Source organism: Falco peregrinus, chromosome 9, assembly GCF_023634155.1.
Source record: "Falco peregrinus isolate bFalPer1 chromosome 9, bFalPer1.pri, whole genome shotgun sequence".
Lineage (NCBI taxonomy): Eukaryota > Metazoa > Chordata > Aves > Falconiformes > Falconidae > Falco > Falco peregrinus.
In genome coordinates this window covers 11,805,155-11,817,982 of record NC_073729.1, presented here as the reverse complement: position 1 = coordinate 11,817,982, position 12,828 = coordinate 11,805,155, and the positions used below count along the sequence as shown (strand labels likewise).

Below are 12,828 nucleotides of genomic sequence, written 5' to 3'. Positions count from 1 at the left end.
TATTAAGGAGCAGTAGTTAATTTCCTGCAAATCAAAATGAAAGTGTGAGAATGTAGGGCTTCTTTTTCAGACTCAGAGAAGGATTTGTATGCCAAAAAAATATGTGTCTCTGCTGCTGCTGCCTGTAAGCTTTCTTTCAAGTATATTCTCTGCTATGAGTTACTACTAGCATTGGCTTACAAACAGACTGAATCTCACAATCATCTGTGATCTATTGCTACAACACCTACAACTTCTAGAACTGGAAAGGACTGAAGAAATTATAAGCTCTCCTTCCAGTTTAACGTTGGTTTTCCTATACAATGCCCAGTGCAATTTTTGAAAAAGCATTAACTAAGTATTATTGTGATTTCAGCATTTCCTAAAATATACATCATAGTGTGGGTGATGATTATTTTTCAAACATAAGGCAAAGCTTGTGGATAAGTATATTATAGCATAATTCCTAACACTGCATGCAACACACATGATCCATTCTTTCCTACCCAGTTCATTTATGCAGAGGGTTAACATTTTTATTGGAATTTGTATCTAAAACGGTTGTATAGTAACTCATTTACCTATTAACTTCTTGATAAGAATTGATAAAAGTTTTTTAAAATGTTCATTCAGAATGATCCAGTCTGGACTGGAAACTCTTCTATTTGGCAGGAACAGTAAAGCATTTACAGTATTCACATGGTAAATGACCTAGTCACTGTGTGGAGCACTGGAGTTGAATACAGAAAGACTTTGCCATGGTTGACAGTATCTAAAAATACTAAGATAAACAGTTAAAACAACAGATGCCTGGTGGGCTTCTTTACAGCCAGGGAAAACCTGCATGATTCAACAATGTTATCTTCTCCTAAAAGTCTGTAACCAATTCATGAAAAATAACCTCAATCAAAATTCACTAGAGTGACAAATTCCCCAAATTACCAACACATGGCTTCACTCAGTAATTTCTTTAAATGGCTCATGAAAGTCTGCTCCCCTTAGAGTTGCAGCATGAGAAAGAATTCCATGGCTGAGTCACAGCACCTCAGAGCTGGGGAAGTTCACTTAAAGGCTGGAAGTTTTCCTTCCTCACAATGGGAAGGATAAGTGAAATCTTTGCTTCCTGTTCCCCAGGTTATAGGTATCAAGCTCCAGGTGACCACTGAGAAAATTTCAGAGATCAGTTATTCTTCCTATAACATTAAGTGCAGGTGTTAGCCAAGAGAAATTTCTCCTGGATGTGCTGACATCACTTTAGCCTGTGTGACTCCTTACAGCAACACCTTCTCAAACAGCACTTTGATCCTCCCACAGTCAAAGTCAGTCAGAGACAGGGAGTTTGTTGCAGCAGGTCTACTTCCAAGTATGAGCTATCAAAAGACACTGAACAGTCATATCAGCTATATTGATATTTTCACAACCTTTATTAGCTTTACAGCTACCATGAAACACTGATCTTTATAATGGAAAAGATGATAGTTAATGAAGTCAAGTCAGGGTTAAAAGCTAGTTATTACTGACAAAGGGCCCATAATATCAGCTTTTCCCTTCTTTGACAGCATTTCCAACAACAGCAGCAGGGAAGACCATATTTCTGAATGAATGGACATGATTTCTTTTTTCGTTGCATGACCTGAAAACTGAAGTGAAGATGCCTGTCTGAGCAAGGGGTTGGATCAAGTGACCTCTAGAAATTCCTTCCAACATAATATTTTTCTACAACTCTGTGACAGCAATTCTTTCTGTCCTGCACACCTCCCCTGCTGACTTATGAAGTTACATAAAGTGACTGTGTAGGCTCTGGGCTTTGGTCTACACAGCAGCTAGCTCAGAGACAAACACTAGCCTGTTAGATGCTGTTTCAAGGTATTTTCACTCTTTTGTGTCATCCACCACCCTTCATTTTTTGGTGACTGAGAAAGGGAAAGAAGAAAAACTATTGCACAAAGCTAAGTGGGCAATATACACATATTCCACAACAGCTGTATTTCACTTCCCTGTAAAACCGAGAACATAGCTTTGAATTTGCTAGACAGGATAACTTTTTTTAGTCAGGAATGAAATATTAGGTTCAGGAGATAGGTCTATGAAACTGACAGTTCACTGCTCAGTCAAAAAAATGCAAATCAAATCTCAGAAACTATTTAATACAATCCTTTACTCACTATATTTTTTATAGAAGAGCTGGATTTCCTTTTTTAAAAAAAAAAGACAGATGCTTTTTAACTTGAAACAGGGTTTGCTCATTTTCTACTACTTTTATGAAACCCCAGTGCTGCTGACACAGGAAAGGATGGCAAATCATTCTATCAATGAAACAAGTGGATAAGGTAACTTGAGGGAGCTTGTCTGTGCAAGGCACAGGCAGTAATGTCCTCATCACCTTAGGTGGATACTGCTCCATTCCCATAGTGACTTCACACCTATCACACCTGAGTTTATGCAAGCCTGAGTGTTGCATAAAACTTTGCCCTGTGCAACCAATGTTTTTTTCTGTGAACCTCTCTCTGGGTATCCTTTGGCAGACCCAGCAGGAAAGGCACAGAGGTCTGTTCCAGCTTGTCAATGACACATGCGAATCACTAGAAAACGTGAAATAGAACAAAGGTTTTCTGGTGCCTCATGTTGTACTTCATCACTTAAATATGTTTCATCTCCGAGGACCGAGTGCTAGAAACTATAACCACATTTACACTTGAGAACTTTGGTGGTATAGCAACAAACATAGCAACCTGAACCTTGTATGCAGATGGATGCTTGTTTTTTCAGATGTGTTTCAGAATGAGAATTCAGCTGTTGCTTGCATAACTGTAGATCCCCAAAGGTATATTTTTATCTTTAGCTCCTGTTATGGGTGAGAAAATTGTTGTTATCGCTTCATATTCTATCTCTTTCCTTGGAACAGGACAATGTGGATCTTGGTGACCTGATGTTTTCACTCTGCTACCTTCCTACAGCTGGTAGACTAACTATTACAATAATAAAGGCAAGAAATTTAAAGGCAATGGATATCACAGGAGCATCAGGTAGGAATGAATTTAATGCTCTATGTGGATTTCTGTCCCATTTCCCTCCTGAGACACTGAATTCAGCACTGTCAAATGCCAGAATGATTTCCAAGAAGAGGGTTCTTGTACTGCTAGCTTTTGAGTTACTTGAGTACAGGAGTTTCTGAGAAATAAATATTTTAATTTGCTGAGTTGCAACCAACAATTTTAAATAATCTGCTCTTAAAAAGATTGCAAGACTGTTATTTCTAAAGCCAATGTGATTCAGAATAGTGTGTTGGCAGAACTGCATTCACACTGGGAATTTGTTTGTACAGCAGCCTATTTGTTACCGTTATGGTACAGAGGAAGACTGACCCTCAGTGAGAGTCTCTGAGAGCCACTGAGCCAATTCTGCTGTCGTTGGCGTATGGACAAAACAATGATCATCCCAGACTCCTTTCAGCAATCCTGCCAAAATTTGATGATAAAACCCAGAAATTAATTGAAATGAAGAGTCATTCATAGATGATTTTTAAATACTAGCAGGGAGCTGTAGAGCTCCAAGAAAGAAGCCACAAAGAAATAGCTTTTTTTTTTTTTTTTACTACGTTCAGGAGTTTAAAAATAATTATAATTCTCTAGAGAAATATAAGCCGCTAATTGTTACACTTTGAATTACATCTAACCATACATCAGTAAATTCCACTGTGTAAAATATTGTCATATTCTGTCTGTCCTACAAACCTGTACAAGTAATTAGTCTGTTATAAATAGGCTGATACACAGGCTGTTGTATAAAACAGTCATGTATAACACGGTTCAGTGGATATTTTAATACCCTTTGAGAAGTCGGTACACAACAAGGAGCTTCTTGAGCCTAAATTGTTCATTATAAGCAGTCAACCAGTTAAAGCTTTCAAAGCTCCACTACCTCCCAGGCACTCCATGGTAATAAAGAAGCTCAGATTCCAGTCAGGTCCAGGTGACTGATTCTGCAAGCAGGTATGGGCATACAAGAAAGCTGCTCCCTTCACTTTCCATTTATGTTTGCTTAAAAACAACAAAAGAAAACCAACGTTGTTCTTATGATTCACACAGATCCCTACGTGAAGGTTTCTTTAATGTGTGAAGGAAGGCGACTAAAGAAAAGAAAAACTTCCACCAAGAGGAATACCCTTAATCCTGTTTACAATGAAGCCATAGTCTTTGACGTCCCTCCAGAAAACATTGACCAAATTAACTTGTCGATAGCTGTTATGGATTATGACCGGTGAGATACCTGTAGCTGTAAAATGACATCATCTATTGGCTTATAAAATCTTGCACAGTAGATTTGCATCTAGAAATAAAGTTACTATTTTTTCCCAATAAATGGGAAATTAATGTCTTGTTGAGTTTGGCAGAAGACTAAAACTTCTTGTATCGTCAGGCAGAATTTCCTTTCTAAATTTTAAAATACGGATTTGCATCCTTAACTGACATAACTAAGCCACATATATGTTTACCAGAACTGAAATAACTGTACATATAATCAGACAGTCCACACACTGATGTTTTGTTTGTGCACAATTATGCTAACCCCTTCAACACATGTCTCCATTTCTAAATTGTAGCTTAGAGTACACTTGTATGTGCAACTAATTACAGAACACAGGCAAATAACTTATTACATTCTTCATGCAAACATAAGAAATAAATGCATACTGACACAAAGTATATGCTATAACAGGGAAAATAGTAAATTATCATGATTAGTGGGAAATGAAAAGAGCAAACCTATGTATTTTATAGTTCATTATATTTTTCAGGCAAGAATTAATTCTGAAAATCCATGATTGACGTTTCTAATGAAATATGTAAATGGTATGGTTTTAAAGGTAAAATTTTAAGAAAAAAATATTATGGAACATTTTCACAGTGTAGGTCACAATGAGGTCATTGGAGTATGTCAAGTAGGCAACGATGCAGAAAGTCTAGGTCGTGACCACTGGAACGAAATGCTGTCATACCCTCGGAAACCCATTGCTCACTGGCATCCTCTTGCAGAGGTAAGGCTTTTATTTCTTGCCGACCTGTTACTAAAATTGTGAATATTTTTCCATATGGCATTAGAAGTTGGATAAAATTTTATGATCAAAACCAAGATCCACATGCATGCACTGAATCCTGGAAAAGGGCTCATTAATAATGATATTAAAAGTCAAATGTAACACACAAGTTAAGTCTGCTCCTTTCAATTTTAGGGAGACAGAAAGTAATTAATGCCTTTAATATATACATGAAAACACTAAACATTATACACTGGATTAAGGGTTTGGTTTTGTTTTTTAAATAAGATCTTGGGTAACTTTCACTGATAATTGATATAAAGAAATTGACCTTGTTTACAGAATAATCAAGACCTATTTTTTATATATAACAACTTAATTTGATTTCTTCTCTTGTAACAATAAATCATCCACACCACTAGCACATCTCAAAGGATGCCTAACTGCACTGAAAAAAAAATGTTTAAGTGTCTCTGGAGATCTGAGGCACTGATAAGAAGCGACACAATCAGAAAAGCTTTTCAAGGTTCCTATGGTTTTTTTTTTGTTTGTTTTGTTTTGTTTTTTGTCTTTAGGGCCCTATTCAGCAGAAATGTTATGCAGGTCTTCTGCGCTTGGATGGCTGCCGAAGAGGCTTCCTCACCCTTTTAACCTATTCAGCAGAAATTTGGCATTCCTGTTGAACTCTTTCTTAGCCATATCCTCAGGGGCTATTCCACAGAGTCCAGTGGGGTAAAGATGTCCTTTTAATCCCTCTGTCTAATCCTCTCCCCAGTACAGGGAATACTAATCCTGATTCACAAGACACAAAAATTCATCAAACACTTAACGAAATTACTTCCTAAGAGTTACCATGACTTACTTTTATTGTTGCTACCGCGGCTAAAGTCAGGCAGTAATCCCAGTCAAAAAAACCTACTATGTTTATGAGCAGCCACAATGTTACCCTCAATGTTGAAAGACAGAAAAGACTAAAGTATTAATATCAAGCCACAAACGATGCCATAAGCACCTAATATAGAGAGGCAGGCAGTTTACAGCCTCTCTAAGTATACTTTATGCATCAGAGTGCAGCCATGTTACTAGAATGCAGGTGAGGACTTTACCTACTAGTAGGCTGTTCCATAAATAATTGTTGGGCAATAAGAAGATGCTACAAAATGGCAAAAATACCGTAGTCTTGCCCTGTGTCCATAAGCACTTATATTTACTGGTGCCTGGGGACCACAGCAGCACAGTTTCAGCAGGGAGATCTTCGAGGGCTCACAGGCTCTGTGGCAATGGGAATGTACCATGCCTCTTCAGAGCATGGGTGCTGCCAACGTGCAAGTATGCTGTGAAAGAAGATTGAGAAAAGTAGGGAATCTCTGCCTATATATTTGTGCTCTAAGTGACAAGCTAGCTAAAGTGAAATGCCTACACTTGAAATGCCTACCTGGGCATTCGGGAGCTGGGTTTAGAAAACACATCTCCAAGTGAGGAATAGTGTAATGGTTACTATTTCCCAGAATATGAGAAGTGTCTCTTAGTAGAAGTTGTCTACATCCTTATATCCAACCTGCCTTCCCTCTGATAAACTTTATTGCAGCCAGAGCCCACAATTAGGTTTTGACACCTCTTCCCTTTTCACAGGCATCCTGTTCTTTTCATACATGCCTGGCTAACTTCTTTAGATTTCATTACTGTGGATTGCTTTTTATGTCACTGAGCTAAACAGAGGCATATTTTTTTCCTTCCCAGGAATCAAGTGGGGGAGGGTGTCCAGCGCATCCAGGCTGTGCAGAGAAATATATACACAGCATATCATTTTGGTTCCTGAATCAGGATTAGACTCAGCGAGAGCTTCTGGAACCTCTGTGGCCACAGCCATAGGACCCTGAATATTTGCTGAATAGGACCCTCAGTCTTCTACTGTGTGAAGAGCTATTGGTTATAAGTAGCATAATGTTATTCACTTGTAGCATTAATTCTCCAGCTGACACTACTACTACTGATAGGTTATTTGTATGGTCGTAAGCGTTACCCAAATTCAAGTCATAATTCCTGTTCATTAGAATAACCCAGGTTTTACAAGCAACATGATAGTAATGAAAACCAACAAATATGGGAAGCAGCAACAAATACAGTTCTTGTCTTTGCAAAAAAAGGTGGAGTATTGTGAATGGATAGTTTTCTAAATCCTTTTTTTTCAAGAATGATTGTCATCAGACATTTATTTTTTGATGACAAGTTGTGTCCTCAGTCTCAGTTGGTGCCTTCTTTCACCTTACATGAAAACAAATTAATATGGTTCTTTGCAGAAATCCTTGAGATCTGAAAAACTGAAAAAAAAAGTTCTGTTGGGTGAGAACAAGATACATATGGTACTTGTAATGACAGTGTGTTCTTTTAGAAAGAAGATAACCATCTGTATAACATGGAGGCTGTTAGTCCTCAACCTTTGTAGATGATTTTCCAGTCAATGTTTCTTAGTTGTGTCCATGATGCTGCAAAAAGTTGGAAGCATATCACAGGTGGCTATGCTTTATCATACAAACAAGCACACACATATGTGTGCATGTGCACACACACACACAGTGTAATCTTAAAAATGCTGTTCCAAATATATAGTGCCTGTGAAGACTTACTTTATTATTTGTAGTAGAATTAACAGGGCTATTTTCGTATATTTTAAATGCAGACAAATTCTGACCATTAAAAAAAAAAAAATCAAAACACTGAACTCCTTCACATGATGAAACCTATGCCCCTGAACAAGAGGCCCTGGGATGAATTTTTGCCACTTATTTAGCCACGCTAAATAAAAGAGATCTCTCTTCCTTCAAAATTTCTAGAGAGAATTTTATTCAAAATTTTACATGGGAATTTTTATTTTGAAAATGCGAATCCGAAGTATGGGTACTTTATGCAATGTAGTTGCCTGCTATGTACTTACAGATAGGGAGCCCTGGTCTTTATATGTAGTTCAGATAAGTGTATGTGCACCCATATTGCTTCATGTCTTGTATGTGATGAATGTTTACCAAGCATTTTGGATTTGCAATTTTGCCAACACACATATGCATGCACAAATTGAAGATAATATATAATATTTTGATCCAAAATTTGAAAAATTAGTGTTATAACCTATCAGTGAGGATCTTCCAGAAAATCAGAATTGCTATTGGGTTAAGCACAGATTGGCACTTGCAGAAAATCGTGGACGTGTTGTAAATGTGTGCTGCAGCTATAAAGCAGAAATCCTGTAAGTACAGTGGTTTTCAAAAATCTCATGCCATGCTATGGAGAATACAGTTACCACATACAAGGATACCCCCTGTCAAACTGAACAGCTCTACAAAACCTGCCCAATCAAAAATTCAGACACATAATTGGGCATTTCCAAAAGAACAAAAAATACAGATATAAAGTTGCCCTGGCAAAACTATCCCACTACACTTTCATCTGGAACTTTGTATCAGCGGGCCAGTGATACAGTACAATGTTTGTATCTGTTCATGCACGATCCTCGCTTCAGGCAAAATCCTGCACTTTTTACCCAGGCTTGCCCCCCAGGTGTCAACATGGGGAGATGGGCATGAGCAAAACAGAGGACCTCTTCCTTTGGAGCTCTTCAATTTCCTGGGCAAATCGTTACGCATGCATCCAAGCCTGGAATGCAGAGCAGGCAGCTGCACTTTCCCACTGCCATGTTAGCAACATTAACTTCTGTAAAAAGTAAACTACGTATGCAGTGGGGTCATTCTGTGTCCATGGAAGAGTGCAGAAGCCTTTCTAAGATTTGTCTCTAGCAAGCCAAAGGGGCATCAACTGAAAAGTAGTATCAGTGTAATTGCCAGATTTTATTTATTTTATTACCATACTCAGTTTATTTAATGCTCAAGGGTCTGGCATCAAGGAATTATTTTGAACACAGATCTATTAAAAAAAAATATCTGAAATCTTTGTTCGGTAAGCATTGAGATTGGAATCCAGCACACCTCAAAGGTTTAGGGATGAGGAAGAAAACCTAATTTTTTATTAAATTCTCCTTATTCTTGCTGACTCATAACTTGCAAATTGTTACTCAGGCTGTGGCATTACTATGTGCTTTTTACAAATATCTGCCTTATCATAACAGTGCATATACAGAATGATAGCTATTCTCTATATTTGAATACTTCACCCTTCACCTTTATACTCCACTTAACCAGTGCTGTTCTCTAGATCTGAAACATTCTCATGTTATGGTTCTTGTGGGCCAGTAGAAGACTGCTGTTGTCTTTGGACTGTAGTACAATAATACAACAGTACATTGGAAGGAACAGAGGATATACTGCTACAAAATCACCTGGAAACCCAGAGAAACCTATGATCCCAACACTGTTCAGTCTTTTTTTTCTGAACTATGATTCTCAGAGGTAAATTAGTAGAAGGCTCACAAGAATAATTTCAAAGCTGCAACCCTCATTTGTTTTCCTATTTTCTGTGAATGCATAATTAGGCTGTATGACAAGTATCATAATTCTAAAATAGAAAAGGAAACCCCTTAGAAACACATCTCAGCAAGACTTTAATCCCACTTCACTCATTAACAACGTGCTATTAAACTGTTAATTTTAGTTTTCCATAACAAGCCACCACCATTTCAGACACTGCTTTATGAAACAGCAGTGAGTGTCAATGGGAAAGGCTTCCAAGCTACTGACACTGAGGCAGAGTATAATGGGCAGTTGTGTGGTGATATTCCCATGCCAAAATACTTACAGCACAACCCTCCTGCAATTGGAAGCTCAAATATTTATTTGTTTCCACTGAAATCACAAGACATTAAAAGTATTTCTGTTCTCTTTTGTTTCATTTTTCCCTGTAAATAATCCTGGCAGCGGACAAACACACATGCATCTCAATCTGGGGAAGCAGGGAGTACCAGAACAGAAAGCAAGCATGTAGTATAAAACAGACAGTGCTCACACTATTCCTACTAGTCAATGCACACTTCAGCTTTCTGTGCCAGCAGATCCATAAAACACCAAAGCAGTACATATGAGAAACTTGTTACAGAGAGGTCCAATTTAACTACCAGTGGGGGGACCACTGGTTCAATCCAAAGTGAGATAACAGCGAAGAGCAATGCTAAAGAATGAAAAATAAGAGGTTATCTTAGTCCACCATTTTTGGCTTGAGGGGATAGTTGTTGGGGGGGAGTTGGTTACTTTTTTTCTTGGTTTGTTGGGTTTTTTTAGTTCAGTTGGGTTTCATTCGTGTGTTTTTAAACAGCAAACATGATATGGCGCTATATTAACATGAGCACCCAAAGTCAGATGTACAAGAGACATATTTACATATTCATCACTTGGCAACATTTGAGCACTGAGAGGACCTATTTGCCATTTAAAAAAATAGCTGCAAACTCTCTTTTAGTTTAAAAGTAACAAATACTAAATGGGAAGGGAGAAATACTCCTGGAAATTCAGTTGAAAAATCTGTTTTACCCAGTTAGAAATCTATCTGAAATTACTGTTAATGCATTTTGTCTGAACAGAAAGAAGTGAACAAAACATAGACCAGGTGATTCAATCTGAAGTGTCATCAATTAAATGCTTTATTCCCTTTATAACAGTGCATTGTCAAATGATTACATCTCTGTATCAAGTGAGAAAACAATGGCTTTCTTACCTAGAAGGAAAAAATCATGTAGAGAAAGTAATCCACAATACTGTAGAATTTAATAGAAGCCCCCTGTGCTGGGAAAAATGGCAGGACAGGCTTCGTAACAGCGTCACCTTGAATCTTGCTGTCACTAGTGCAAGGCCTTGCTTGCAACCGTAATTCTGTTCTGAAGTGACAGCCTTACAATATGTGAACCAAGCTGTGCAAGGTGTGAATTACCTTGTAAGGACACTGCACATTCATGGCTGAGTAGTTTCAAGACCTGTGTTTACAGTTCATTTCTAATACAGTGGGTTGGGCAAAGAACTACAGCTGGAAGTTCTCCAGGGTCCTGCAGTTCTCTGAAAGGACCTCCATCTCCTTGAAGGTCCATCAAGTGCACTAATCCTGATGGCAGTGATGGACACTATTCAGGAATGGTATCACCAGGACATACCTCAACTGCTGATGAACACAGCACATGGCACAGAGGGGAAGATGACATGAGGAATTGTAAGCATCTGGGCAGTTGGTTTGTTTGTTTGTTTTGTCTGGGTTTTTTAGTTCCTCCTTCTTTTGCTCAAAAGTAGACATTGTAAAACTGGAATGTTTTACTCAGTTGCATGCTGGCCAGCTGTCATTTGTAATACCCATTGCAAAAGGTGTGTGAAGAGAGGTGTGTTGTTTTGGTATACTTTTGTTTTTAATAACACATGAACATTGTACTGTAATTTATTATTTCCTGTTCAATAAATAGTCCTGGTATCTCTATGTTTCATGTCTAATTTTGGAGAGTAGAGCCATACCTGTATCAAGGCTCTCTCAATTAGGTGGGCATTTTGTTTGTTTAGTAGAAATAATGCATGATTCCTTTTGCAGTGATGGTTTGAGGGACAAAAATTTCTTAATTTTATAATATGTATTACAATCTTCTAAACACAAGTAAAAATGTACTGTGATTTATTTATATAAATCTAGTCTGAACAAATAAGTTTTGACCTTAATAAAAACTCTGTAAGAAATTGTGCACTTGTATTTATTACTGTTTTGTATTTAATAAAGTTCAGTTCATTATTCAGAAAGCCAGCAAACACTATGGAAATGTTTTAACTCAGTTTTTCTCCATAGATGTTGTGTTTTGATAAAATAAATGAGACCAGAGAGACAAAGTTGGTAACACAACAGTTACTTTACAGCACTCAAACACAATTTGGGGGTTTGGATACTGAAACCTCCTTTTGTTTCATCCCATGGCCACAATCAACATTACAAAAAGATTTTTAGACATATCAAAGATTAATATCGTATATACTTAAGAAGAAAATCAAGAAGCTGCAGAAGTGCTTCTACCAAACGGGAGTGTGTTTAATTACCAAAATTAGTATTTAGAATAGCAGGCTAGCTATTAGCAATTCACCTGTCAACACCTGACATGCAACTCAGGGAAATTCCCAGGGATGCCCTGGCAGAGCCCAGAAGCAAATGGAAAAGAGAGAAGGTATGACCACACAAACTGCACCTAAAAAGGTGATACTCTTGTCCTTTTCCTTGTCTTTTTTTCACACCAGCTGAAATTACATATGCATCAGCATGCGTTCTTCTACAGGTGCATGACATCTAATTACGCAAGAGTTTCTCAGTCTCTTTAGGGATAAGCTCAGTCTTTCCTCATTTGGAAGATCTAGCCTACTTGCACATACCGCATTAATAAAGGGCTGCTGACATAAAACATGGCACAAAATAATGCTTTCATGCAACTAAGAAAGAATTTAATATAGCTCTGTTCTCTTATTGGAACTACAGACATCACAGACACATGGAAAAGAAATGAGAACTGGCCTGTAGTTTTGAAGATGGTATTATCCTCAGTAATGCTGACACCTGTAGGCCCTACATAGAGTCCCGTTTTTCTGCATTACACACAGGTACCTGTAAATGGTGCCCCAAACAGCTGGTGTGCTAGGATAACAAGAAATTAAAGATTAACAAAGGACACATGTATGGGCATTTTGTCCCTGGCAATGAACGTAGTGCTAATTAACACTCTCTGTCCCATAAGCCACCATAAACTATACTACAGCTAAGGAGATGCATGAACTTCAAAACTGTTTTCATGTCTCAAAAATACTGTTTTGCATGTTTGTATTTCTTTGTTAAAAAGCAAGGAAAAGCCTTTTCCT

At 37.8% G+C, this 12,828-nt stretch overlaps 1 protein-coding gene across 3 annotated transcripts in view; it reads left to right on the top strand.

The window, feature by feature from the left end:
- SYT9 (synaptotagmin 9) overlaps positions 1-11,671 on the top strand; it is a 72,197-nt gene extending 60,526 nt beyond the window's left edge. Inside the window, exons 4-8 of one of the 3 annotated variants that reach the window (XM_055814593.1) lie at positions 2,885-3,005; positions 4,068-4,239; positions 4,888-5,017; positions 5,593-5,749; positions 6,758-11,671. In XM_055814593.1, coding sequence (XP_055670568.1) covers positions 2,885-3,005; positions 4,068-4,239; positions 4,888-5,017; positions 5,593-5,700 — 531 coding nt within the window. In that variant the 3' untranslated portion in view covers positions 5,701-5,749; positions 6,758-11,671. Of the gene's footprint in view, positions 1-2,884; positions 3,006-4,067; positions 4,240-4,887; positions 5,018-5,592; positions 5,750-6,757 lie in introns of those variants that run through there. The other 2 variants (XM_055814594.1, XM_055814595.1) reach the window with 2 other exon arrangements.
- Positions 11,672-12,828: the final 1,157 nt, after the last annotated feature.